The 26196-nt window shown below is 43.4% G+C and overlaps 1 protein-coding gene, 2 long non-coding RNA genes and 1 pseudogene across 3 annotated transcripts; 2 read left to right on the forward strand and 2 right to left on the reverse strand.

The window, feature by feature from the left end:
* Window positions 1-344: 344 nt before the first annotated feature.
* LOC147571224 (uncharacterized) lies at window positions 345-25530 on the reverse strand. Its single transcript, XM_086696512.1, has 5 exons — window positions 20640-25530; window positions 18068-18139; window positions 15920-15991; window positions 992-1063; window positions 345-429 (listed from the first exon to the last, which is right to left on the reverse strand). Exons 1-5 carry the CDS (start codon window positions 25463-25465, stop codon window positions 345-347), a joined length of 5127 nt encoding a protein of 1708 aa, XP_086552638.1. The 5' UTR covers window positions 25466-25530.
* LOC147571225 (uncharacterized) lies at window positions 3276-4469 on the reverse strand. The gene is made up of 2 exons (XR_015247598.1): window positions 4166-4469; window positions 3276-3539 (listed from the first exon to the last, which is right to left on the reverse strand). It is a non-coding gene; the product is annotated as an uncharacterized LOC147571225 (long non-coding RNA).
* On the forward strand, window positions 6098-11226 carry LOC147571226 (uncharacterized). Its single transcript, XR_015247593.1, has 3 exons — window positions 6098-6390; window positions 6678-10476; window positions 11169-11226. It is a non-coding gene; the product is annotated as an uncharacterized LOC147571226 (long non-coding RNA).
* LOC147571227 (pleckstrin homology domain-containing family M member 1-like) overlaps window positions 25481-26196 on the forward strand; it is a 66514-nt pseudogene continuing 65798 nt past the window's right edge.

Consider the following 26196-nt stretch of genomic DNA (forward strand, 5'->3'; position numbering starts at 1 on the left):
AAGTCGGACGCTTAACTGCCCGAGCCACCCAGGTGCCCCTTGTATGATTTCATTTATAAGACACTGTGGAGAAGGCAAAACTATAGGGACAAAAATTAGGTTGGTGGTTGCCAGGGCTGGTGGTGACAAAAGGGGATTGGCTGCAAAGGCACATAGGGGCCTTTTGGGGTGACAGAAATGGTCTACGTCTCAAATGTGGTGGTGCTTACATAACTACACGTTTGTCAAAACTCATCAAACTGTACGCTTAAAAAGAGTAAATTTTATACCTCAATAAATCTGACTTAAGAAGACAATAAAACAAATCTAAATCAACAACTAAGTGAAAATACACATAAGAAAAATCAACTTACAGTGTTTCCAAATTCAAGGGTCATCATGAGGATGCTCTCAACTGTTGTAAGTGACACCTGTGTTGATCCCATGTCTCTGAAGGAGAAAGCCCAAACATGCGTGATTTGAACCCAAGGATAAAAATTCTGTACCTAAAAAGATACTTAACAACATGTGGTTACTTCAATTCTGGCTTCTTTGTCAAGTCAGCTCAAGAGTTTTCTTGCTATGGACAATAATTTCAGAAAACTCCCAATGAAGACATTTTATGTGCATCATCAAATTAATCACCTTGGTGCTCAACAGTACAATCCTTTTTACTCTTATCCTCATTTTCATTCTCAATTGCATCCACCTCTCTTGATTAGTCTTTTTTTCTTTTAATATACACCTTACTCCACTTTCCACTTTGAGATAAATGGTATTTCTACCTACATCTGCAAGTCCCATGTCTCTTATGTGTTCTTCAATACTATTCCTTCCTCTGCAGGCTATCTTGCCCATATACGTTTTTTCTTTGCTAATAATGCTTATTTCAATAACCGAGTTAAAACTTAAATTAGGACTTTTTCCCAAAACGCAAAATACTTAATCTTTTGATGACAACAAAAAAGATCAGAAATCATCTCATGAGCCATGAGATTGTTGCAATACTTACAAATATTTTAATGCTGGCAACTTAAAAAGATAGGAATCTTCAACAGCTGACAGAGGGTTACGACTGATAATTCTGAAAAATGCAATGGAATTAAAATGATCTGCATTTCCAGTAATGACTACCACGAACGTTTATGTTCATTTTGGGGGTATGGAACTGGAAGGTTAAAACTAATCATTTTCTGCCTTTGCCTATAAATCACCCTTACATTCTGTAAAGCACTCTTCCTTTGGGAACTACCCAGCTCTCTGGACGATAAAGTGGAGAACAGAAAGAGAAAAAAAAATTTTTTTTTTTTTTTTTTTTTTTTTTTTTTTTTACGTGGACAGCAAAGCCAAGATATGCCAAAGAACTTTTTGGGCTGAAAACCCTAGAAGTGACTATGCTGGTAGGAAGCCCAGGCTCTGTAGGAAATACTGTTTCTAGTGTCCTCTATAATTCTAGGTGCTTTTCCTTTATCTCTAGAAATGTAAAAAATTCCACAGTTTAAAACACCCGGTTAAAGACAAAAATAGGACCAATTCCTCAGTTTGGGGGCCAAAGACAAAGGGATTAATCTAAGAGGAAATGGTGAAAGCTATACCCCCACCATGTGTATTCTCCTATGACAGCCTTTGTTAGGTGGCATATGATCCCGTTTCCTTATCCATCTCCTGGACTGCCAGCTCCCTGAGGGCAGGGACCATACTCTATTGTCATTTTTGTCCCTGTGCCTGACAGAGTGCTTGTTATTTACTAGTTACTTAGTGAAGGCTTGTTGAATAAATAACATTTTGTCACTGCTTGACACAAGTTTTTATTCCAAAATGCTGAGTAGATTTTCTTCTCAGTTCTTTACAGCAAAAATAAAGTGAAGGAAACAGGAAGAAAGAAAAGAAAATCTGCCTTTAGGTTGACTCTGCTCAAGAATCATCACTGTACTTTTGCAAAATTATAAGGATAATCATCACAACCAATACTATTGAGCTATGGGGCATCTGTGATCAGCATTTCACATTTAAACCTCACAATAACCTTATGTGATAGATACATCATTACCCCATTTTACAAGTGAGGAAACTGAAGTACAGAGAGGTTGTATAATTTGTCCCAGTTTGTCCAGCCAGTCAAGAAGCAGAGATGGAATCTGAACTCAGTTCTGACTCCAAAGCCTGTATTTAAATTGTATGGAAAAAAGGGGGTTTAAAATAGCCGTTACCTTAAACTTAACTTTGAGAGCATTAAATATAGAAACACTTTGCTGAACTTCATCTCTCCATCTGGGAGAGCTTCTCTAAGAATTACATTTTCTATTTTTATTCCTTTCCTCTAATCATCTCCCATGATTAAGTATTTAATTAGCCTGTGATCATTGAGACTTTACAGATTTCATTTCTTATTTTTTTATTCTATTTTTTGAGAGAGAGAGTACAAGAGTATGAGTGAAGGGAGGCAGAGGAAGAGAGAGAGAGAGAATCCCAAGCAGGCTCCATGCCCCGTGCAGAGCCTGACATGGGGCTTGATCCCATGACCGCAAGATCATGACCTGAGCCGAAATCAAGAGTCAGGCAGTTAACTGAGCCACCCAGGTGCCCTGAGACTTTAGAGATTTTAAAGCCCTGTTACAGGTGAATCAGTGAAAATGAGAGAGGAAGGACGTCTGAAAATTCATCCTTCCGTAAAAGCAACAACAACAACAACTAGCAAAAATGGTCAAAATCAACTTTCTCAGAACTTTGGAAATTTTAACCAATGGGCTTGCAGCAACCCGGAGAGCATGTATTAAAGAAAAAATTACTAATTTCTATAAGAACAGTGAGCTCTGTTGTTTTAACTTGTCCTCAACCTCTGCTCTCCATCCTGATGATAACCTTAAAAATTGCCCACATCCCAGGGGAACAAAATGGAGCTGAAGTTCCTTAAAGCCTCATTCCCAAAGAACAAACTGTCATTGTTTTACCTGTCTAGTGGGGTCCCTAAAAAACTTCACTTGAAAGCCTTGCCCTTGACCTCACTGAGAACTGCACAGTGCTAAAATAGCCTCTTCCCAAGGGGCCTTTTTTGAAAACAATTATAGATAAATGTTTTAATCTGGCAGCTATGTGAGGCAATTGATCACAAGACAAAAAATAGCCTAAACAAAAAGCCTAAAAGGGAAAAGCTGAGAAATGAGATGTCCATAGGGACTTTGAAATGCTCCAACATCTTCCTGGGTAACTAGAAGACCACAAGACATATTCCTGGGAATGTAGAAAAAAAACCTTAGCACTAATAAATGAGTTCAGCAAGGTTACAGGACACAAGATCGATATGTAAAAATTAGCTTTATTTCTATACATCAGCAATGACTATTCCAAAAATGAAATTAAGAAAACAATTCCATGTATAACAGTACTCAAAAGAATAAAATACTTAGGAAAACATTTAACCAAAGAAGTGCAAGAATCACACTAAAAACCACAAAACGTTGTTGAAAGAAATTAAAGAAGATTGAAATAAACGTAAAGATATGCCATGTTCACGGATCAGAAGAAAATATTGTTAAAATGGCACTATACCCCAGATTGAACTGTGGTTTCAGTATAATCCCTATCAAAACCCCAACTGACTTCTTTCCAAATATTGGCAAGCTAATTCTAAAATCTGTATGTCAATTCAAGGGACCGAGAATAGCCCAAAATGATCTTTAAAAAAAAAAAAAAAAAAGTTTATCTATTCATTTTGAGAGACAGCGAGCATACACACCCGTGCAGAAGAGCAAACATGAGCGAGTGTGAGTGGGGAAAAGTGTGAGCAGGGGAGGGGCAGAGGGAGAAGGAGAGGGAGCATCCCAAGCAGGCTCCATGCTGTCAGTGCAGATGGCAACACGGGGTTCCATCTCACAAACTGTGAGGTCATGACCTGAGCTGAAATCAAGAGCCGGCCACTTAACCAACTGAGCTACCCAGGGGCTCCAAAACGATTTTGACAAAGAACAACCAAATGGGGAGACTCACACGCCCTGGTTTCAAAACCTACTTCAAAACTACAGTAATCACGGTGTGGTACTGGCATAAGAACAGACATGTAAGCTGATGGAACAGAACTGACAGTCCAGGAATAAATCCTCACATTTATGGCCCACTGATTTTCAACAAGGGTGCCAACACCATTCAATGTGGGAAGACTAGTGTTTTCAAATGATGCTGGGACAACCGTATATCCCCATACAAAATAATGGAGTTGGATTCCTACACTTCACACCATATATAAATATTAACTCAAAATGAGTCAAAGACCTAAATGGAAGAGCTCAAGCTATAAAACTCTCAGGAGAGAAATCTTTATGACCTTGGATTTAGGCAACAGTTTCTTAGACATGACACAAAAAGCACAACAAACCAAAGGAAAAATAGGTAAGCTGGACTTTATTTAAAAATAAAAAAACAACCCAAAACTATCATATGTCTGATACAAGTCTAGTATCCAGAATATCCAGAATATATAAAGAACTCTTAAAACTCAGAAAAAGACAAATAATCAAATGTTTAAATGGGTAAAGGATTTGAAGAGACATTTCGCCAAAGAAAATACATGAATGGCCAATAAGCACATGAAAAGATGCTCAATGTCTTAGGTCATTAGGGAAATAGAAATCAAAGCTACAATGAGATACTACTCTACACTCACTAAGATGGCTATGATCGAACAGAGAGACAATGATAAGTGGTAGCAAGATTTGGGGAAACCAGAATCTTCATACATTGGTGGGAATGTAAGATGGTGTAGTCACTGTGGAAAACAGTTTGGCAGTTCCTCAAAAGGGTTAAATATAGAGTTACTACATGACCCAGCAATTCCACTCTTAGGTACGTACCCAAGAGAATTAAAAACATATGACCACACAAAAACTTGTACATGAATACTCATAGCAGCATTATTCATAAGAGCCAAAAAGTCAAAATAATCCAAATGTCCAATAACTCACGAATGGATGAACAAAATGTGATTGGAGCACCTGGGTGGCTCAGTCGGTTAAGCATCTGACTTTGGCTCAGGTCGTCATCTCACAGTTCATGAGTTCGAGCTCTACATCAGGCTCTGTGGTTTTGGATCCTCTGTCCCCCTCTCCCTCTGCCCCTTCCCCGCTTGTGTGTGCGCTCTCTTTCAAAAATAAATAAACATTAAAAAAAGAATGAAGTACTGAAACATGCTACAACCGGATAAATCTTGAAGCCAACAAGCTATGTGAAAGAAACTAGACACACATTTCGATGAAATGTCCAGAATAGGCAAATCCATAGGGGCAGAAGGTAAATTAGTTGTTGCCAGGGGCCTGGGGGGAGGGGAGAATGGGGAGTAAAGGCTGATGGGTATGGTATTTCTTTTGAGGGGGGTGATGACAATGTTCTGGAATTAGCAGTGATTACTGTCTATCAAAGTATACCATTGCACTATATACTTTATAACGTTGCATATTCTATTATGCATATTCTATATCTCAATTTGAAAAAAAAAAAAAAAAAAAAGAACCACGTTGTGATAAATAGAGAACCAGTTGCCAGAAGATAAACATGTTAGTAGGTGGAGAAAAGGGGAGCGAAGATTCAAACTCTTCCACAACGGAGGTCAGAGGGAGTTAGCGGTGCGGCTGGGAGCCATGCGTTTTTGTTCCTGCCTTGGAAACTCCCCTATTCTTCCTATTCCAGCCCATTCTTCTACGTTTTTTCAGGCCCATTAACATGTCGGGTTTGTGTAACACTAGTTAATATCCAGTCAGACAATGTTATGAAGAGAAAGAACGTGAGTGTCACATGTCTGGTTAAACACAGTTCCTCAACCTTGAGGCTCTGAATGTCCTTTGGCTTTGAAACAATAACAATGGCATTCATACCTACAAGCTTACTGGTGGGCTCTGTGCAAGTAAGCTCTTCCACGTGTGTGTCTTCCCCTGCCCACTGCTCCCCTCCCCCCTCCACCCCGCGCCCACCCCCGGCTCCCTATTAAGAAAGACTATGAAGAGTTATGCAGCCAAAACAATTTAGTAGTTCGTTATCCTTCCCCCCAACTATCTCAGTGCTCTACCCCCACTGTCCCCCCCTCTTTCCTGGTAGCTCACCCATGGCCTTATACCCATCGGCTCAGTGCTTCCTCTTACCCAGGCAGCCCTCCTGCTGAGATGAATGCCCCGTGTTTATCTGTAGTGAAAACAAAATACAGGCCACTCCAAATTATCCTATTTCCTCCTGTCTTTAGTGCCGCCTTTTCTTCATGGAGCTATTGTGCCTGAGCCAAGGGGAGAATGAGAACTGACCCGACAGGTTACCTCTGCTGGACCGACAGCAATTGTTTTTCCACAGACTGCGATACGAACGAACGGTGGACATTGCACTAGAGATCATCTCCATTTCCGTTCAATTCCCTCATCTTACAGATAAAAGGTGTGCTGACTCAGTCTATTGGCTTTTGGATATTCGTGGGCTTATCTTTATGGGAGTCAAACATAACAACAGTTATCCTCAAAGACTGTCTCATAATCAAAGTTGAAGAAATACTGTTCTAGGTATTCTTTTGTTTTTTAAAAAACTGTATCTTATTTGAAGAGGAAAACTCAAGTATTTTTGCAAAAGCTTTCTGTTGCAGAGCAACGGGACAGACTAAAGGTAGCTCACAAAATAAGGGAACATTTCTTACGTGTTATTTTTTTTTTCTCCAAATTCTTCTACAGAGGTCCAGACAGATGGGCTACGTTTCCTTTCTATTAACTGAGGAGACAGAGAAGACTTGAGGACTGAAGCTTGTCACCACTGTCCTGAATGTACTGAAATCCTAACAGCTTTAGCTGAAAAAATGTCCAAAGCAGGCAGTGAAAATAAATTTCAAATAGGACAAACTCCAAACTCTCTACGCTGGAATCCCAAGGCATGGAGGGAAAACTGGCTCGTTGGAGGAAAGCAGTTGAAGAGATAAGTGGAGTGATCTAGACCCTATTCCAGTCTGTTTGAAGTACCTGGGGATAGAATAACCCCTTTCCTTTATTCATCTACATAGGTCCATGAGCCATGAGAACGTGACTCCCCATGGGAAGCTCCTCAATGCAAGACATCTAAGGGCATCACGTAAATCCTTTCTCAGGGGTTGGGCGGGGGGAGGGGCGAAGCCTAAAGAATCTGAAATGGTGAGCCTATGTTTTAATTAAAGTTCTGAGAATAGCCTTGAAGAGGAGTTTCTGGCAGTGAGGACCAGCCCAAGAAGCAAGGGCCCTGGAATCAGGCAGACCTAGGTCTGAATTCTGGCTGTCACTTCCTGGTGAAGGGACTTAAGTAACGAACGTCTCCGAGTCCTTTTAGCAGCATTTACCTCATAAGGCAACTTGAGGATTAAAGGAAAGAGCATGTGCAAAGCACCTAGCATAAGGCTGGGCACAGAGTGGGTGCCTAGCAGTGACGATGTGATAGTTGCACCAGGCGGTGAGCAGGAAGCCTGGGGATGCCCATAGGTGGCATGGCCAGGAACTCCAGAAGCATAGGGAAAAGGAGCTCCCTGCTCGAAAGGTCCTATTCCAGTGAGAAGCTGACTCCAAGGGACGACGCCCAAAAGGCCAGTTGTCATTCAGGTCCTACCTAGTGCCAGGGAATGCGGAATTGTATTACTCGCGAAGCTTCTGAAGTGGTTCTGTCACTTATTGACAGTGTGAACCTAGGCAAGTCACCCGATGTCTCTGAGTTTCAAGTTCCTCATCCCCAAAATGAGGATAATACTACCTGTGTCACAAGAGTTGCTGGAAAGACGAAAATGAAGTGCCGTGTGAGGGGCCACGTCCGGAGCACTTCCCACGTGCCAGGCTCTATTCTAAGAGTTTAAGACACATTGTCTTACTTGCAGCACAAGCGAAAGGTCTTAGCATAGTGCCGGAGCGCAGTAAATACCTAATAGAGGTCGGTATTAAAGAAATGATATGGGGCGGAGGAGCAACTACCATGCTTCCCAGAGAAAGAAGATGCCTTGGTATATACGTGGGAAGACTCAGATGCAGCTGGGAGAAGAAAAGTAATAGTTGGGTATGACTATGGCAAAGCTTTTGAACTACCACACACGGAAAATAATAAAAGTTACCCTAAATCACCCCAAAAGGACAGCCCTGAGTTGTTATCTTCATCCTTAACGTTTATGCCTTTCTGAATCTGAGAAGAAGCTGCCAGGATTTCCAGTACATACCAAAAAGCGATGACAATATCCTGAAGTGTGTCAACTTTTGTGGGCACACAGCTGTCTAAAAGGAAGCAGATGCCGGTTGACTGGGGGAGCGTTAGGGCGTGTCTGTGACTGGGGCTCGAGTTTGCCTTCAGAGGGTGGCCACACCTACCTCAATGATATTCTCAACAATAATTCAACAGGGGCAAGGCTTAGATTTTCCTTATTCTCCCTTAGAGCTTATGTTCTTGGCACAATACGGATGCGCCACAGACGAGCCAGCATGTGAATGTGCTCTATCCCGATAAGGTACAGCCTTTCTACATCGTAGAGTCCTTCAGCTTCTAAAATCATGGAGCTCGTACTGTTAGAACCAATGAAGTGAATTTTTTAAAATAAGCCACCAGTCTGGACCTGTGTAGGTGAATGAAGGAGAAGCACTTTAAAGTCAGGAAAAAAAAAAAAAACTATACTTAACATTTAGGATTATCAACCACTGTTGGTTTTCCATAATATATTTCATTCCTGATTTCATCTGAAAGAAACAGGATTATTACTACCATTCAAAAAGTGGTACCTTATTAATAAACTCTTGGCATGGCTTTGAGGTGGATTTCAGATTCAAAATAGACTTTACCACACCGCTAACGTGTTCACTCAGTGTTTATCAATAACTTAAGAGGCTTCATTCAAAAAACTTACTGAGATATAATTACCTGAAACCCAGGGGTGAATCAAGGCCTTGTAGGGTCTGAACCTCATCTACTTTGGGAAATCCTGCCTCATCAAAACATGCAAAATTATGCGTACAGGAATTGCGAGGGTCCCTCCCAAGACTTTGGAAGGGGCCTATGTAAGTGAGGAGACCTGAAGTTTAAGCTTCAGTCAGTTCAAGATAAATCCACCTCAGCTGGGGCCCAAAAGGTTTACAAACTTATTTAATGCTGGAGAAAATACTGTTTCAACTTATAAACACCCCAGTAATAAGTCACATAGGTAATAACGTGACTGAATTCACGGGATGGCATCTCCCCTGCGCACGCTCTCTTTCTCTCAGAATAAATAAATAAACGTTAAAAAGAAAAAAGAAAAGAAAAGTTTGGCCCCAAACAAGGAGCCCAACCTCCAATACACACTTACTGTACTGTGATAATGTTTTGGAAGTTAACTGTGAATTCGTTTTAGTAGTACAGCTCTATTCAAACCACATTGAAAGGGCGGGCCTACACCGGCCGACTCCATCTTGTTCTGTGTCCTTCACCTTGACCACACCTCCTCCCCTTGAGTAACCCCCCCCCAACTGCCTAACAGGACTCTTCCCCAGGACCCTTCCCCAGCCAATCAGCTGAGGCCGCAGCCATTACCTCACCAACTGCCACTAGGCACCAGTAAAACCTTTGTCCTTTTGAAACTGGCTCTCTCTCCCGGGTATCTCACAGCTTCGACAGTGCAGGTAGGGGATTGAGCTCGAGCTAGCTCCAATAAAGGCTCTTTTGCTTTTACACCGGACTCGGCTCCCTGGCGGTATTTGGGGATCACGAATTCTGGGCATAACACACATGGCATGAGTATTAATTTATTCTCAATACCAGCTAGCTCTGGTTCTTTAATTACCTTTCTCTGTCATGTAAGATTGATGAGGGAGCATGGGGCAAGTTGAGGGCAAAATACAAATTAGCACATGCCCCCGCCCCAGGTGGGATATGTGTCATTCTGGCTGCTGGAGGACAAAGGAAAGGAAAGAAAACAAATGGTTAACTGATAGAGATCTCAGTCGGGCAAGACAGGGGTTTCCATCAGTTTACAAATATCTTAGTAAATTACAAGAAAAAGGCCATCTTTTTCTCCTTTTTCCAGTATGAAAGATTCTTGGGGACAGTCCCTGTATATTCTTTGTACCCCCGGTACTTAGTACATTGTCGACATAGAGTGCGCGTGGCACGGATTGTTTTTCAATGAATTCATTCATTGTTATCAACGGATTCCACCCTATTTTGTCCTGTATTGCCTACATAACTATGAAATTCAGATTCTTAGAAGAGACTCTTGGTGTTATAAGATGCTTAGTAGAGGTGGTGACTTTTAAGACATTATATTGACACCACTAAAACCTCTTGGTGGAGAAACTCAATGAGCCCGTTCTCTGGCATGCTGGCAAAACAAAAAACTGACCCTCAGTATTCTTTCCCCAAGTTAGGCATCAGCAAATTAATGAGAGAGGAGGCCCCTGCTCTTGGGCACCCGCAGGAACTTACTCCAGCTCCAGACACACCGTAAACACTTTCATCTAACGGAAGATAAGCTGTGAAATCGGATTTCTGAACCACAAGACAGTGAGCCAGTCTTTTCCAGCGTCTGCTTTAGTGGAGGGTCTTCAACCTTGAGTCTCAACATCCCCCTCAGGCCACTGAACATGCCCAGTATGATTTGCTTTTTGACAGAGAAATCACAGAATGTCCCTGCTGAAAGGGAGTCACACACTTCTTAATTGAAGAGTGGTCAGGAAAGAAAGCACATGGAGAGCAGTGCCCTGTGGCAGGTGTTCAGGAGTTCTTGCTGCTTTCCTGATGGCTGAGGAAGCACCCACACCTTTTGCTGCCTGGAGAACTCTGTGCTAAACTTAGTTCTTCGCAGTTCTCTTTTGCACAGGAAACTTGCACGTGAGCCAGAATCAAAGTTAAATTCAGAAGTGGATTTCAAGGACCACGCACACCTTGGGGAAGCATCACTGTCACGAATTCCCATGATAATACTGACTTGGGTGTTACTTGCTTGGGGCCTTCACTGCCCACACAAAGCTGGGTACGAGGGAGGGCAGAGAGTGCCATTTAGGAGTTAAGACAAGTCTCTTGGCCTCTTTGTACCTTAGTTTCCTCATTTGAAAAAAAAAATGGATTTTAAGACCTACTTTCCAGAATTCATACTGGGTTTATTAACACACACCTAACCAATCACTGTATGATATTTTTACATGTAGTTTTTTTTTTTTTTTTTTACATGTATTCATTTTCTATTTCACTTACAGCTTGTGTAAAAACTGCATTCCATGCCAGGCCTGAAATGTTCCAAAGCTCAGTTTGATGAGTAAATTGTAACGAAGATTTCTACACACACCAAAAAAAAAAACAAAAAAACAAAAAAACAACAACAACAACAAAAAAACAAGACACAAATGAAGAAGAAAAACAAGATATTTTCAGAATATTTATCCTTTGGCAGTGATTCTAATTTATAGATAACGAAACATAACCACAATACTCTCTCCATACACTAAAGAAATCTCACTATGAAAGATGCTTGCCTTTTTAAAAAAATATTTGCATGAAAGATTTATACTTTCATGTTTATACATGTGGTGCATTAGATACAAATCAGTAAATGCTCAATAAATACTTGTGTTAAGTAAGTATTTTTTTCTAGAGAAGTAAGTTTATTTCTCTAGAAAAATGTTTCATAACTTTAGCACTGTTGAGATTTATGGTTGGATAATCTTTGTTATGGGGGGGGGGGGTGCTGCCCTGTGAACTGTAGGGTGTGACAGCAGCCCTGGCCTCCACCCACTAGATGCCAGCAGCACATCTACAGTCTGACAATCACAAATGTCTCTAGACACTACTAAGTGTCACCTGGATGCAAAAGCACCCTGGCAGAGAACTGCTGCTCTAGAACGATTCACTCTGATCTCTATAATAACTCTCACACCAAACTGCCACAGACAAAAAAGATTTGCTACATAATTTTAGTAGCTTTCGACTAATAAAGTTTCATTCATTCAAAGTGAATAACAAAGAGGTTTACAATTAAGTTTAATAAAAATTCCAAATATAATGAAATTATATTTGTAACTTACATAAACTGCAAAAAAGGTAGGGATTCAAATGCACGTCTTTCAATATATTGTATTTTATTGCAGGATAAATCTCTAGGAAAAGGAAAAGGAAAATATTGCCTCAATTAGCTATAAGATATCTAATTAGTAGGATGATAGTATTGAATAAGTAGCTTTTGGCTAAACTCTGAGTATTAGGAATTGTTATTTGAACCTTCCAGAGCCCCTAACCCTGCCCTCACCTTTCTTAAGAGTCTCACCTTTGTGATCTTCATACATAAAACATACAACTATAGATCTTGATAGATCTTGGAAGTAATCTTTCCTGAGAGCAGAAGAATTGATTAAATGACTTTCTGTGGCCTCATCAATTTCTAAATTATGAGCTCAAAGTTGTGATCTCCACATATAATTTCTAATATTAAAAGGGATATTCTCACATTAGCACACCTTCCTGGTTTAGTTGTATTTCTCGACACCAAGTCAATACCAGAAGAGATAAAAGATACCTTTTCATTTAACTTGAAAAGAAGTTACTCCTCTAATCAATACCTAACTTTGAACGAACTCAGAATTATATTATCATATTAATAGAAATTTATTTTTGGTTGTACATTGCCTAAACGCTCTATGAATTTATCAACTGCTTCAGTTGCAAGTGGGGCCAACAAAAAAACAACATGGTACTGGATTTTTATTTGGAAACACCCATTCTTGATTATAGTTGACCCTCTTATTTCCATTGATTTCAGCCGAGTCCCTCACTTTCCACCTACATGGGTACCACCATCTTCTGGCTGGCATTGTCATCTCTGGTCTCTCCCATTCTAATCTATACTGCACACAGTCACCAGATTAATTCTCCAGGAGTGGTTCTCAAATATCAGAGTCACTTGGGAACTTACTCAAGATGCAAATTCTCAGCTCTACTCCGGACTGAGTGAATCAGGAACTGTGGAGGTGGAACCTGTGTTCTGACAAGGCCTCCAAGTGACCCTGGTGCAGTCTAAAGTTTGTCCTAGAGCACTGCTGTGATAACACGGTAGCTTGGCATATTATCCAAGGCCTTCAAAATCCTAAATCTGGCTCTAGTTTCCTACTCTACAGATACCAAAGAAATTTCTCCTGCATTTTGCCTTTCACTCACTCTATTTTGCAAGCATATTCTTCCCAAGATGTCTATCCGATGACACGTCATAGCCATTCAAGGTTCTGTTCAAACAGCATTTCTCTAGTAACTTCCCTGATCCAACTTGAAGTCTTCCCCCCTCTTCTATGTTCCAAAAACAACTTATACTTCTCATTGCCCAAATCCATTTCTTCCCCTCCCCCTCTCCTCCTCCTCCTTCTTCTCCTTCTTTGAATTTTTTAAAGTAGACTCCACGCCCAACCTGGGGCTTGAACTCACGACCCTGAGATCAAGAGTCGCATGCTCTACTGACTCAGCCGGTCAGGTGCCCCAATTTCTTCTTAATATAGTTATTCTGGCATTCCATTTCCTCTGGGCATAAACTCCATGAAAGTATGGACTAGTCTTGCTCATCTGCGTTGTCTACTGTGTTTAAAACTGATGCATGGACAAAGAACAAACTCAAATATTTATAAAATAAATTAACAGCTGGGTAGTGAGTAGAAGGAGCAAAATGACTGAAAAGAAATGTGGTTTTATGACTTTGTGGCTCCCGCTTCTGCACTCTGTCAGTGCTTCATCATCCATTTAGTGCTTATGCGTTATGGTTTAAGCTTCTGTTTATTTTCCCTGTGAAATCATGAGTTCCTACAAGGGTGGGAAGCCTGTCTTAACCATCTGCGTGCCTATGGTACTGGGCATAGGGCCTGTCACATTCTTTTTTAGGTTTTGATTCACATTTTTTTTTGAATGAATGAATGAGAACACTTCACCTAACATGAAATAATTGGCTTACAAAGTACCTCATAGTAGAAATAATGAAAGGCCCAATCCATTGCGCAGTTTGTCTCTTTTGTTTTTCTCCAAACTGTGTTTGTAACGTTTGGAGCCCAGATGGCAGAGGTAGCCAAGAAGACCAATACAAAGTGGTTGTCCCCTAAGACTTGGAAGGTTTGATAATTTGAAGGACTATTTTTAGTGTCATATGAGATTCCTTTTACTCACTACCCTTAAGCCTTCTACATTTGCAAGAAGAATCTATTTTCTAAAGCACATCATTAATAAGGATTAATGAGGGGCGCCTGGATGGCTTAGTCGATTGAGCATCTGACTTCGTTCGGTTCAGGTCATGATCTCACTGTTCATGAATTCGAGCCCCGCATCGGGTTCTGGGCCAACAGCTCAGAGACTGAAGCCCGCTTCGGATTCTGTGTCTCCCTCTCTCTCTGTGCCTACCCTGCTCATACTCTGTCTCTCTCTCTCTCTCTCTCTCTCTCTCTCTCTCTCAAAAATAAATAAACATTAAAAAATTTTTAAAAAAAGGATTAATGAAATACACAGCTTTGGATGGCATGGGCAAAGAATAAACACTGAACCTCCATAGCAAAGAACATTAGTATCTCTGTATGTCTAATGTACAGAGATATATGCAAACATTTCTTCCTTGACAATGAGGCTGGAGAGATGTTTATTCTGTAATTAGCGAAGTTAGAGGCATTTCTGATGTTTGTTTAGTGTAAACATTTCTAACTATACCACTTAACCATCATTATATTTTTAAAGATTTCATTTTTTTTAAGTAATCTCTATACCTAACATGGGGCTCTAACCTACAACCTCGAGATCAAGAGTTGCAGACTCTAATGACTGAGACAGCCACGTGCCCTTTAGCCATCTTTTTTTTAATGTTTATTTATTTTTGAGAGAGACAGAGACAGAGCATGAGTGGGGGAGGGGCAGAGAGAGAGGGAGACAGAATCTGAAACAGGCTCCGGGCTCTGAGCTGTCAGCACAGAGCCCGACACGGGGCTCGAACCCACAAACTGTGAGATCACGACCTGAGTCAAAGTCAGACACCCAACCAACTGAGCCACCCAGGAGCCCCAACCCCTTAACCATCATTTTAAACATCTATTTTTATGGTGGCATAAGCATTTCCACACCGATCACAGGAATCTGCTCCTGAAGCCAAGAGCACACTGTATGTTAGCTAACTTAACAATAAATTACATAAAAAATAATAATAAAAAAATAAACTAATAAAATTTCCCACACTGAAATCCCTAATCTGTTCTCTTGATAATTTAATATGTACTTGGTAATACTGCTTACATAATTCACCTGCTTAAATATTTCATATTTAAATATTTCATTTAGATTAAATTATTTAAAAATTCTGGGTTAATGGCATTCAAATTAATGTAAGTGTTCTATATTTTCTTGTCTTGTAGGTGACAATTTGAGGTTAACTTCAATTCCTCTCATTTTACTAAGCCAACTTTTTCAAACCTTTTCTGTAAAGGCCACACAGTAAATATTTTAGGCTTTGCAGGCCATATACGGTCTCTGTCACATATTCTCTGTTTCTCTCTCTTCTTTTCTCTTTTACAGCCCTTTAAGAACATGAAAATCATTCTGAACTCATAGGTTGTATCAAGACAGACCATACACAGGATTTGATCCATGGGCCATAAATAATAAATATAAATAAAGGCAGATGGTATATGAACACTTACATAACAAGGTTCATATGGGTGTCCATAATTGCTCAGACCTCATTACCCCTTTTCCTCTACAACTGAAGGGCTTTTTCCTAGATCTTGTCTATAAAATTAAAAAGTTGAAAACGCATAGGAGGTATTTAATGCTAGAGATGGGCTGGGTCCCCACAGACTTACAGAGTTATACAATTTAATAGAGAGAGTTACAGAATTCTACTGTTAGAAGAAATTGTTGCAATTATCTAATTTGAACCCTGTATTTTTTAATAAATAATATAACTAAAAACTCATAATAAATGATGAACTGATTAACTTACAAATACTGGAGGGATAGCAGGCCTTCAAATGTGTCTTTACGTAATTCGGTCAGATAATTTTCACTGAGAATTCTGCAAAATGAAAAGGTCATTTCTGGGTCAAAATGCAAAATAACTACAACTATTTGCTACACAGGACCGCTAGATGTGAGAGAAACCTGGGTAATGGTGCCACCAAATACACTAATTCTTATTTAATGTAGGGATGGCGACCTCTGCTGTTTGATTCAAATATTTTCTTCTCACATACTCCTTTGTCTCTCTCTCTCTCTCTCTCTCTCTCTCTCTCTCACACACACACACACACACACACACACACACACACACACCCCTATCCACTCTTCACACCAAAATGTACATTTAATGCCTACTCTCTGGATCACAAAATCTCTGTTAGAATCCAGCCCTGAGTGGCAAAAACATGGACAGAACTGCCACTTCCTCCTCTCTTTTCCCAAATTTTATTGTGGAAGCCCTATTTATAACCATATCAGTGCTACGAGTAAAGCCATCTAATTTTTTTCCCCAACCAAAAAGTATCTGTGAGAACTAAAAATGTGCATAAAATGCACATAACATAAATGCTCAGTTTAATATGTATAGAGTAAATACCCGTGTAACGCTATTTGTTCTTTCTACTGTTGGTGGATACTAGATTTTTCTAATTTTTAGTTATTATAAACAGTGCTGCTTTGAACATTTTTCTGTTTATATCCTAGTACACATTTGCCTAAGTTTCTCCAGGATTTAACAGGGGTACAAAATTGCCTTCCTAAGAGGTTGTGCTATTTCAAGCTGGCAGATTGAAACATGCCAGGTCTCTACCAAACTCCAAACTCCACCAAAGTCCCTAAGAATGATTAGAAAAGATACAATTAGAAAATCCACAACCTTAGCTCAAAGCCAAGGGAGTAGCTCTACAAACACTCCCCACCAGAAATGCCTTGGAGCCACCTACAGGGTGATTAGCTGGGATACTGCAGTAGGACCAAGGACAGCACATCAACCCCACATCCTTCCTCCTGGGATCTGGCAGCAAAGGGTGTTTTCTTCCAGGCAGGAGCCATTGGTGTTAGAAGGGGGCAGGGTCCCAGAACCCTGGAGGAAGGGTCTACACTCTGACTAGCCATTAGAAGTCACCTCCCACCTCTTCTTTAACTCTCAGGGGGACCTGTCACCAATAACAAGCCCCGTGGTTCATTTCACCTCTTCCTTAGGACCAGAAAACAGAAGCAAGTCAAATCTCAACTACAAAGATAAATTGCACTCAGGAATGACCATGTGGAGTGAGAAAGCCAATTCCATTCAGGACAGAAAATAAAAAACAAATATAACAGCTTATAGTCAATGACACAGTTAACAGAGAAAACACAAAAGGATTTGAGAATACCAACATTAATGGGGCACCTGCGTGGCTCAGTCGGTTAAGCATCCGAGTTCGGCTCAGGTTGCAGTCCATGGGTTCAAGCCCTGCACTGGGCTCTGTGCTGAAGCTCAGAGCCTGGAGCCTGCTTCAGATTCTGTATCTCCCTCTCTCTCTGCCCCTCCCCAACTTGCACTCTGTCTCTCACTCTCTCTCTCTCTCTCTCAAAAATAAACACTATAAAAAATTTAGAATAGCATCATTAATATATCCTCAGATAGAGGTAAACAGTACATCTAATAAAAAGAACCAACTCAAGATTATATGAATGAAAAGTATTATCATTAGTAAAAAACTCAGTCTATGAGCAGCAGAAATGGTCGTTGAATAAATTAGAAAACTTGAGGGGCGCCTGGGTGGCTCAGTCGGTTAAGCGGCCGACTTCAGCTCAGGTCATGATCTCGCGGTCCGTGAGTTCGAGCCCTGCGTCGGGCTCTGTGCCGACAGCTCAGAGCCTGGAGCCTGTTTCAGATTCTGTGTCTCCCTCTCTCTGACCCTCCCCCGTTCATGCTCTGTCTCTCTCTGTTTCAAAAATAAATAAACGTTAAAAAAAAATTAACACAGAATTGCAATCGGTAGAGGTTGAGTTGGGATATGGAAGGGGAAACACCTTTCCTCAGAGCTACTGACTTCAAAGTTCTGGACCAAGAAGGACCTTAGAATGCAGTTAGTTTTTTTTTTTGTTTTTTTTTTTTTGTATTCATATTTGGAGAGAATATACTCACAGTTTCTCAGCCCAACGGTATCCCTTCCATACATTTTTATCAATGTAAGAAATAGAGTTTCCTTGGAAATTTCTGTGAAGAAACAAACACAGTTCAGATCCTTGAATAGGTAGGAAGGGAATGAACGGAATAAATAAGAGAATCACTGGCAACCCTGTGGGGAATATTCCAATGCAGTAAATGCCAACTTTCTACTTTCCGCAGCTATCAGCATCCCAGGTGGTGCAATTAATAAAGAGCTAGCGTGGGGCCACTGGCACAAACAAGGCAGCTCCTTAGAACCTGAACGTCCTATTTGTTCCATTCCTTGGGTAGATAACGCCTGTTCATTACTCTGGAGGTAAGTATTTTTTTCCCCCAAATCACTTATGTGTCTAAAATGGTTCCTTCCACAAATCAATGAGAAAATAATAATTCAACGAAAAAAATGGTAAAAAATTTACCATTATCAGCAAACAAATGTAAAGAAGCCCTCTACTGAAACCTCTCTAGGTGTTAGAAGGATAAGGGAAGTTAGAAATTAGAATAACTAACACGGAAAGATTTCTTAGACATATTGCATAGGGAAAAGCAACAAATCACTGGGCAAGGAATTAAAAAGTATCCCCTCATTAGGAAATTAGGAAAAAATGCAAAGGAAAGAGATGGGAAGGAAGGACACACACCAAAAAGGTGACAGGAGTTATCTTATGAGTGGTAGGGAGGGTGGGGTGGGATTTTCACGTTTTATCCTCTATACCTGTGACATTAAAAACAAAAAAAAGTATCCATGATAACTCATGTATCCATGAATTACACATGTTTAAAAGAAGCTATTAAATGCCTGAGGTTCAGTTTCAACCGCTAACCCTGCGTATGACTTTGAACCTTTACCTGTAGTTTTGTCCTCTTCCCTCAACAACAGCTTACCTGGTCAGTTTATATACACATTTTTTTCAGGGGAGTCAGGAATAAATTCAAAACAGATACCCATCTGCCCCTGTGCCTGGTGGACATTTCCAGTCAACCTGAAGCCTTCTGGTTGCTCCTATGTTCCCTGGTAAAAGATGCCTCAACTTCCATCATTCTCCTTTTCTGGGACAGAAGTTTCAGAGTAATATCTGAGTTTTCTCTTTCCCGTGCACACCCCACCCGCGACTGTCATCAGTTAGTCTATCTTGTCACTTCCTCCTTTGCAGTGCTCTCAAGGCTTTTCTTTCTACTCTTTTCAGCAACTCTGATTCGGCCCCTTGTTACTTTACCCCTAGGTTTTGTTAGAACATTCTATCTGGTCTCGCTGGATCAAGCTCTCCTCTCCAGATCGCCCTATATGGGGAACTGAAAATAATCCTCGTTTCAATGGTCTGTATCTCATGCTTGAAAACTTTCAATGGCCCTCTGTAACTCAGAATGTAACGTTCAAACCTCTCTAGCTGATAGTCAAGGTTTCTCGTAATTGGATCTTTAACTGCTTAACCTAATTCTTTTTTTTTTTTTTAATGTTTGTTTATTTTTGAGACAGACAGAGACAGAGCATGAATGGGGGAGGGGCAGAGAGAGAGGGAGACACAGAATCGGAAGCAGGCTCCAGGCTCTGAGCCGTCAGCCCAGAGCCTGACGTGGGGCTCGAACTCACGAACTGTGAGATCGTGACCTGGGCTGAAGTCGGACGCTCAACCGACTGAGCCACCCAGGCGCCCCTAACCTAATTCTTAATTCCTGATCATTCCTGCAGCCATGCCTTTGCCTAGACTTATACCCATTTTTTTCTCTATTTAACACATCAGAGCCACTCTTTAAGTCTCAGCTAAAGTGTTAGCTTATCCATGCAGCTCTCCCTGACCTCCATACTCCACTGAGTACAGAGTCTGCTGAATTCCAACACCCATGGTACCTCTTTTAGTACTTAATTACATGCCACCTCCCTTTTTATGACCATTTCCTTTCTTCCCACCTGTCATTTCATGTTCTGAAGACGATTTCATCCTAGTGTGGCGCCCATCGTACTTACTCTTGGGTTGGGCCCAAACCGAGTACTGTATGTGGAAGGCCGGGGGTCAAAGATGAGGTCTGGGGAATCAAAATAATAACAGCTAACACTCATATTTTGCCAGGCACTGATCCAAGTGCTTCATATGTATTACCTCATCTAGATCTCACAATAATCCCATGAGATGGTAGCTATCATAATTTCCATTTCACAGAAAAGGAAACTGAGTCACAAAGCTAATAGATGACAGACCTCGGCCCAAACGCAGGCAATCTAGTTCCAGAATCTCTACTCTTCACTACTCTGTTGTATCCTATTATAGAGGATGGAGCAAAAATGGGAGAGTAGAGGTTAAGGAATGAAATAATGGGGCTAAAAATTGGATAAGGAAAAAGAATAAGGACAATTACAAGTAAAAGATTGGAGAAGGGCGAACAGTAGTAAAAAGGAAAATGAAGATAAGGGATAGTTGACAAAGAAAAGGTAAAAACAGAAAGTCAGTCAACGTGGTTGGGGAGATGAGGAAGGCCCAGGACGACATTGAGGAAGAGACGGCCATGTCAAGCAGGAGGCAGAGAACGAACAAGTAAAGGCGATTCTTACAAGATGGTGAAGGTGCCGTTGTAGGTGTCGGGCTCCGGCTCGGGCACTCTGCGGAGCCTCTGCTGTAGGCTGAGACCAACACACGACAGTGTCTCATCTTTGCAGGTACAGCGCTCACATATTTTGAGGTCTGTGGTGGCATTCTGTTCTGGTTGCCAAGTTAAAGTTGTGTATGCCTTTTCTGAGGTATAGTTTACAAAATGCACCACAGAATGTTGAGTTGTTGGAGGAAAACCTGTCTCAAATGACTCTGGTTGCTGACTTACAGGAATTTCTAGGTCCATAGGTGGAACCGTGACTTCAGTCAGGTTTCGATGTTGACTCTGAACCTGTTCTGGATGTGCAAGTGTCACCTCAAGGTCCTTTGGGGGAGGAGCTGTAGTCTTCTTCAGGGTTGTCAAATGTTCAGCCTCTGTAATAGGTTCTGGAGTTATAGTAAGCTCCACATGACGAAATGGGATGATGGGTGATGCTGGATGCTGACCTTGATCCTTACTTGGAGTTGGAACTGTCACTTCCTGCTCGAATGGATATTGAACTACAACCTCCTTAGGTGGCTCTGGAGGCTGAGTTGGGGTGTCTCGCATGGTTGGAGAAGGTTCAGTCTCCACACTGGATCCTGCAGTTACAGTAAGTTCCAGGTCCATAGGTGGAACTGTGACTTCAGTCAGGTTTGGATGCTGACTCTGAACCTGCTCTGGATGTGCTAGTGTCACCTCACGGTCCTTTGGAGGAGGAGCTGTAGTCTCCTTCATGGGTGTAGAATGTTCAGCCTCTGTAGTAGGTTCTGGAGTTATGGTAAGCCCCAAGTCCACATGATGAGCTGTGACACTGGGCAATGTTGGTTGCTGACCTTGATCCTTACTTGGAGTAGGAACTGTCACTTCCTGTTGGGATGGATACGGAACAACCTCCTTAGGTGGCTCTGGAGGCTGGGTTGGGGTCTCTTGCATGGTTAGAGAAGGTTCAGTCTCCGTAGTGGATTCTGGAGTTATGGGAAGCCCTGGGTCCAAAGGTTTAACTGTGACTTTAGTTAAGGTTGGATGCTGAATGTGCTCTGAATGTGGAAATGTCACCTCAAGGTCCTCTGGAGGAGCGGTAGTCTGCTGCAGGGCTGAGGGATGTTTAACATCCGTAGTGGGTTCTGTAGTTACGGTAAGCACCAAGTCCAAAGGCTGAACTGTTACATTCGGCAACCACAGACGCTGAGCTTGATCCTGATCTGGTGTTGGAACTGCTGCCTCTTGATATACTGGAGGTTGAGCTACAAGTTCCTTAGGCGGCTCTGGAGGCTGGTCTGGGGTCTGTTGAGTTTTGGCCTTATTCAAGGTTGAAGGCTGAACCTGAACCTGCTCTAGATGTGCAAATGTTACCTCAAGGTCCTTTGGAGGAGCTGTAGTTTTCTTCAGGGCTGTAGAAGCTTTAACCTCCATAGTGGGTTCTGGAGTTATGGTAAGCTCTAGGTCCAAAGGCTGAACTGTTACATTAGGTGACAATGGATGACGAGATCGATCCAGACCTGGAGTTGGAACTGTCACCTCCCGAAACAGTGGAGGCTGAACTACAACCTTCTTAGGTGGCCCTGAAGGGTGACCTGGGATCTCTTGCGTGGTTGAAGTTTCAACCTCTGTAGTGGGTTCTGGAGTTATGGTCAGTTCCGGGTCTAAAGGCTGAACTCTGGCTTCAGTCAAATTTGGATGCTGAGCCTGGACCTGCTCTGGATGTGGAGGTGTCACCGCAGTGTCCTCTGGAGGAGCTATAGTCTGCTGCATGATTGTAGAATGCTCAGCCTCCACAGTAGGTTCTGGAGTTGCAGTAAGCTCCAGGTCAGCAGGCTGAATAGTAACATTGGGCAAGTTTGGATGCTGAGCTTGCTCTTGTCCTAGAGGTGGAACTGTCACCTCATTACGGACTGGAGGTTGTGCTACAACCTCCTCGGGTGGCTCTGGAGGCTGAACGGGGGCCTCCTGCTGGGCTGGAGGAGTTTCTGCCTCCTTAGAGGGCTCCGGAGGTTGAGTTGGAGACTGCTGAAGAATTGGAGATGGTTCTACCTTCTCAGGGGCCTCTGAAGGCTGAGCTTGTACCTCCTGTTGTGTTAGAGAAGGTTCTATCTCCTTAAGTGGCTCGAGAGGTAGAGATAGGGTTTCCTGCTGGACTGGAGATGGTTCCACCTTCTCAGGAGGCTCTGAAGGCTGAGGTGGGGCCTCCTGCTGTGTGGAAGGTTCTACCTCCTTAGGGGGCTCAGGGGATACAACTGGGGCTTCCTGCTGAGTTGGAAAAGATTCTGCCTCATTACCGGGCTCTGAAGGCTGAACTGGGGCCTCCTGAGGTGTGGGAGAAGGTTCCACCTCCTTAGGGGGCTCAGGGGATATAGCTGGGGACTCCTGGAGGACTGGAAACTGAGCTGGGGCCACCTGCTGGGTTGGAGACTCTGCCTCATTAGGGGGCTCTGAAGGCTGAGCTGGGGCCTCCTGCAGTGTGGGAGAAGGTTCTACCTCCTTAGGGGGCTCAGGAGATACAGCTGGGGCCTGCTGGGGGACAGGAGACTGAACCAGGGCCTCCTGCGGGGTTGGAGAAGATTCTGCCTCATTAGGGGGCTCTGAAGGCTGAGCTGGGACTTCCTGCTGAACTGGAGATGGTTCTACCTTCTCAGGAGGCTCTGAAAGCTGAGCTGGGGCCTCCTGTGGTGTGGGAGAAGGTTCTACCTCCTTAGGGGGCTCAGGAGATACAGCTGGGGCCAGCTGGGGGACTACAGACTGAGCTGGGGCCTCCTGTTGGCCTGAAGCAGGTTCCACAGCCTTACGGGGGTCTGGAGTCTGAGCTAGGACCTCTTGTTGGCCTGGAGAAGACTCATCTTCAGGGGACTCTGGAGACTGGGAAAGACGCTTGGACTGAGCTGGAGAAAATTCAACTTGCTCAGGGGGAATAGGAGATTGAGCAGGGACATCCTGCTGCACTGGAAGATGTTCAACCTCCTTAGTTGCCTGGGGACTTATGAAAATCCTCAGATCCACAGGTTTAACTGTGATATTAGGCAACACTGGATGCTGAGCTTCACCTGGACCTGGAGGTGAGAATGTCACCTCATGCTGTACTGGAGACTGAGCTACAACATCTGTAGAGGACCCTGGAGGCTGAGCTGGATGCTCATACTGAACTGGAAAAGACTCGACCCCCTCATTGGGCTTTGGTTGCTGAGCTGGGACCTCTTGCTGGATTGGAGAAGGTTCTCTACTTGCAACAGGCACTTGAGGCAGAGCTGAGCTCTCCTGCTGGCTTGGAGAAAGTTCAATTTCCTCAGGAAAATCTTCGGGTGGAGTTGGGACTTCGTGCTGGACTGGAGAAGATACAACATTTTCAGGGGGCGCTGGATGCTGATGTGGGACCTCCTGCTGGGTTGGAGAAGGTTCAACTTCGCCAGGATATTCTGGATACTGAACTGGGGTCTCCTGCTGTGTTGGAAGTTTCTCCTGTGTGGTAGATTCTGGAGATTGCGTTGGAGTCTCCTGTTGAACTGGCAAAGATTCAACCTCAGGGGACTGTGGAGGCAGAGTTGGGGCTTCATGCTGGGTTTCAAAAGGTTCCACATTAAGAGGCACTGAGGGCTGAGCTCTAGTCTCGTGCTGAACTGCAGAAGGTCCCACCTCTGTAGTGGGTTCTGCAGTCATGGTAAGCTGCACATCTGGAGGTTTCAAACTGACATTGGGCAGGTTTAAATGTTGATCACGGTAGTGACCTGGAGGTGAAACTGTCATCTTATGATGCCATAGAGGTTGAGCTGGGTGCTCCTGCTGGGTTGGAGAAGGTTCCACCTCCCTGGAAGGCAGCTCTGGAGGCTGAGCTGGTTGCTCTTGCAGGGTTGCAGAAGATTCTATCTCCTCTGGAGACTGAGCTGGAGTCTCCTGCTGGGTTGAAGATTCTGCCTCATTAAGGAGCTCTGCAAGCTGAGCTGAGACCTCCTCCTGGGTTGGAGAAAGTTCAGCTTCTCCAAAAGGGTCTGGAAGCTGAGCTGGGGGTTCCTGTTTGCTTAGAGAAGGCTTAGCTTCCTCACGAGGCACTGAAGGCTGAGCTGGGGTCTCCTGCTGCCTTAGAGAAGGATCAATCACCCCAGGAGGCTCGGAATGCTGACCTGGGGTCTCCCGCTCACTTGAAGGCTCAACCTCCTCTGGAGGCTTACCCGAGGTCTCTTGCTGGGTTAGAGAAAGTTCTGCTTCCTCAGTATGTTCAAGAGGCTGAGGTGGGGCCTCTTGCTGGGCTATAGAAGGTGCAACACCTTTCTCAGGCCCTGGAGTTGTGGTAAGTTCCACATCTAAAGGCTTACCTGTAACCCTGGGAAACATTAAATAATCCCAACCTGGCATTGGAACCACCTCTGGGAGCCTTTGATGCTGGGTTAGCTGGTCATTCAGATCCTCATCTGGCCCTGGGGGTAGTTCTCCAACGGAATCCGTGTCCAGGAATGGAACCAAAGTCTCCGTCAACTCCTTAGGCGGGGCCAACATCTGGGCTGGAGCAGAGGACCCCAGGTAATTAAAGCCCCCCAGCCCAGCTGGGGGTGTAAGCGCCTGGGGCGATTCGGGTGGGGGATCAGAGGAGCGCGACGACCAGGGCTCAGCCGCCTCCAGGGGGTCGGAGGTCAGCTGGGCAGGGTCCAGGGCCCACTCTGGAGGCTGAGCTGCCTGGACCAGCAGCCACAACGGTTGCCACATAAGGACAAGCAGTGGGGCCAACAGGCGCAGCCGGGACATGACTTGCGGAGGCTCCGGGGCGCAGCGACCCAGGCGAGTGGGGTACTGGCGCTGGGAACTGAGCGGGAGCCAAACCATTATGGCAGCCCCGTGATGCGCGCGTGCACTGTTAGCAAGTGCGCGCCCCTCCCCCGCCTAAGCCCCACCCTTTATTTATTGACGTCTTTATTGAGGCCACCTTTATTAGCCCCTGGAGATGGGCTCTGCACCACCAGAGCGGGCCCTATTCCCAGAATCACTTGGGGCCCAGGCCTCCCTCCACCCTGCAAAGGCCACCACTCCCCCAGTCCCTTTGGAGGAATGGGGCGCCCAGGTGGCTCAGTTGGTTGAGCGGCTGACTTTGGCTCAGGTCATGGTCTCACCATTCATGGCTTCGGCCCCGCATTGGGCTCTGTGCTGACAGCTCAGAGCCTGGAGCCTGCTTCAGATCCTATGTCTCCCTCTCTGCCCCTCCCCTGCTTGTACTCTCTCTCTCTTGTTCTCTCTTCAAAATAAACATTAAAAAATATGTTTTTTGAGGAATAAATGCTTATTGTTGTTTTTTTTTTTTTTTAATTTTTTTTTCAACGTTTATTTATTTTTGGGACAGAGAGAGACAGAGCATGAACGGGGGAGGAGCAGAGAGAGAAGGAGACACAGAATCGGAAACAGGCTCCAGGCTCTGAGCCATCAGCCCAGAGTCTGATGCGGGGCTCGAACTCACGGACCGCGAGATCGTGACCTGGCTGAAGTCGGACGCTTAACCGACTGCGCCACCCAGGCGCCCCGCTTATTGTTGTTTTAAAAAAAATTTTTTTAATGTTTATTTT

Source organism: Puma concolor, unplaced genomic scaffold (assembly GCF_028749965.1).
Source record: "Puma concolor isolate L17-30 unplaced genomic scaffold, mPumCon1.1.hap2 unalloc_scaffold_39, whole genome shotgun sequence".
In the NCBI taxonomy this organism is placed as follows: domain Eukaryota; kingdom Metazoa; phylum Chordata; class Mammalia; order Carnivora; family Felidae; genus Puma; species Puma concolor.

Bases quoted from the DNA above. Each gene is read 5' to 3' on its own strand.
- LOC147571224 (XM_086696512.1), bottom strand. From the start codon at position 25,465: ATGGTTTGGCTCCCGCTCAGTTCCCAGCGCCAGTACCCCACTCGCCTG. The intron at 18,140-20,639 runs GTAAGAATCGCC...GTTTCTTCACAG, and splicing joins AACGGCACCTTCACCATCTT to AAATTTCCAAGGAAACTCTA. The intron at 15,992-18,067 runs GTGAGTATATTC...TTCATTTTGCAG, and splicing joins TACCGTTGGGCTGAGAAACT to AATTCTCAGTGAAAATTATC.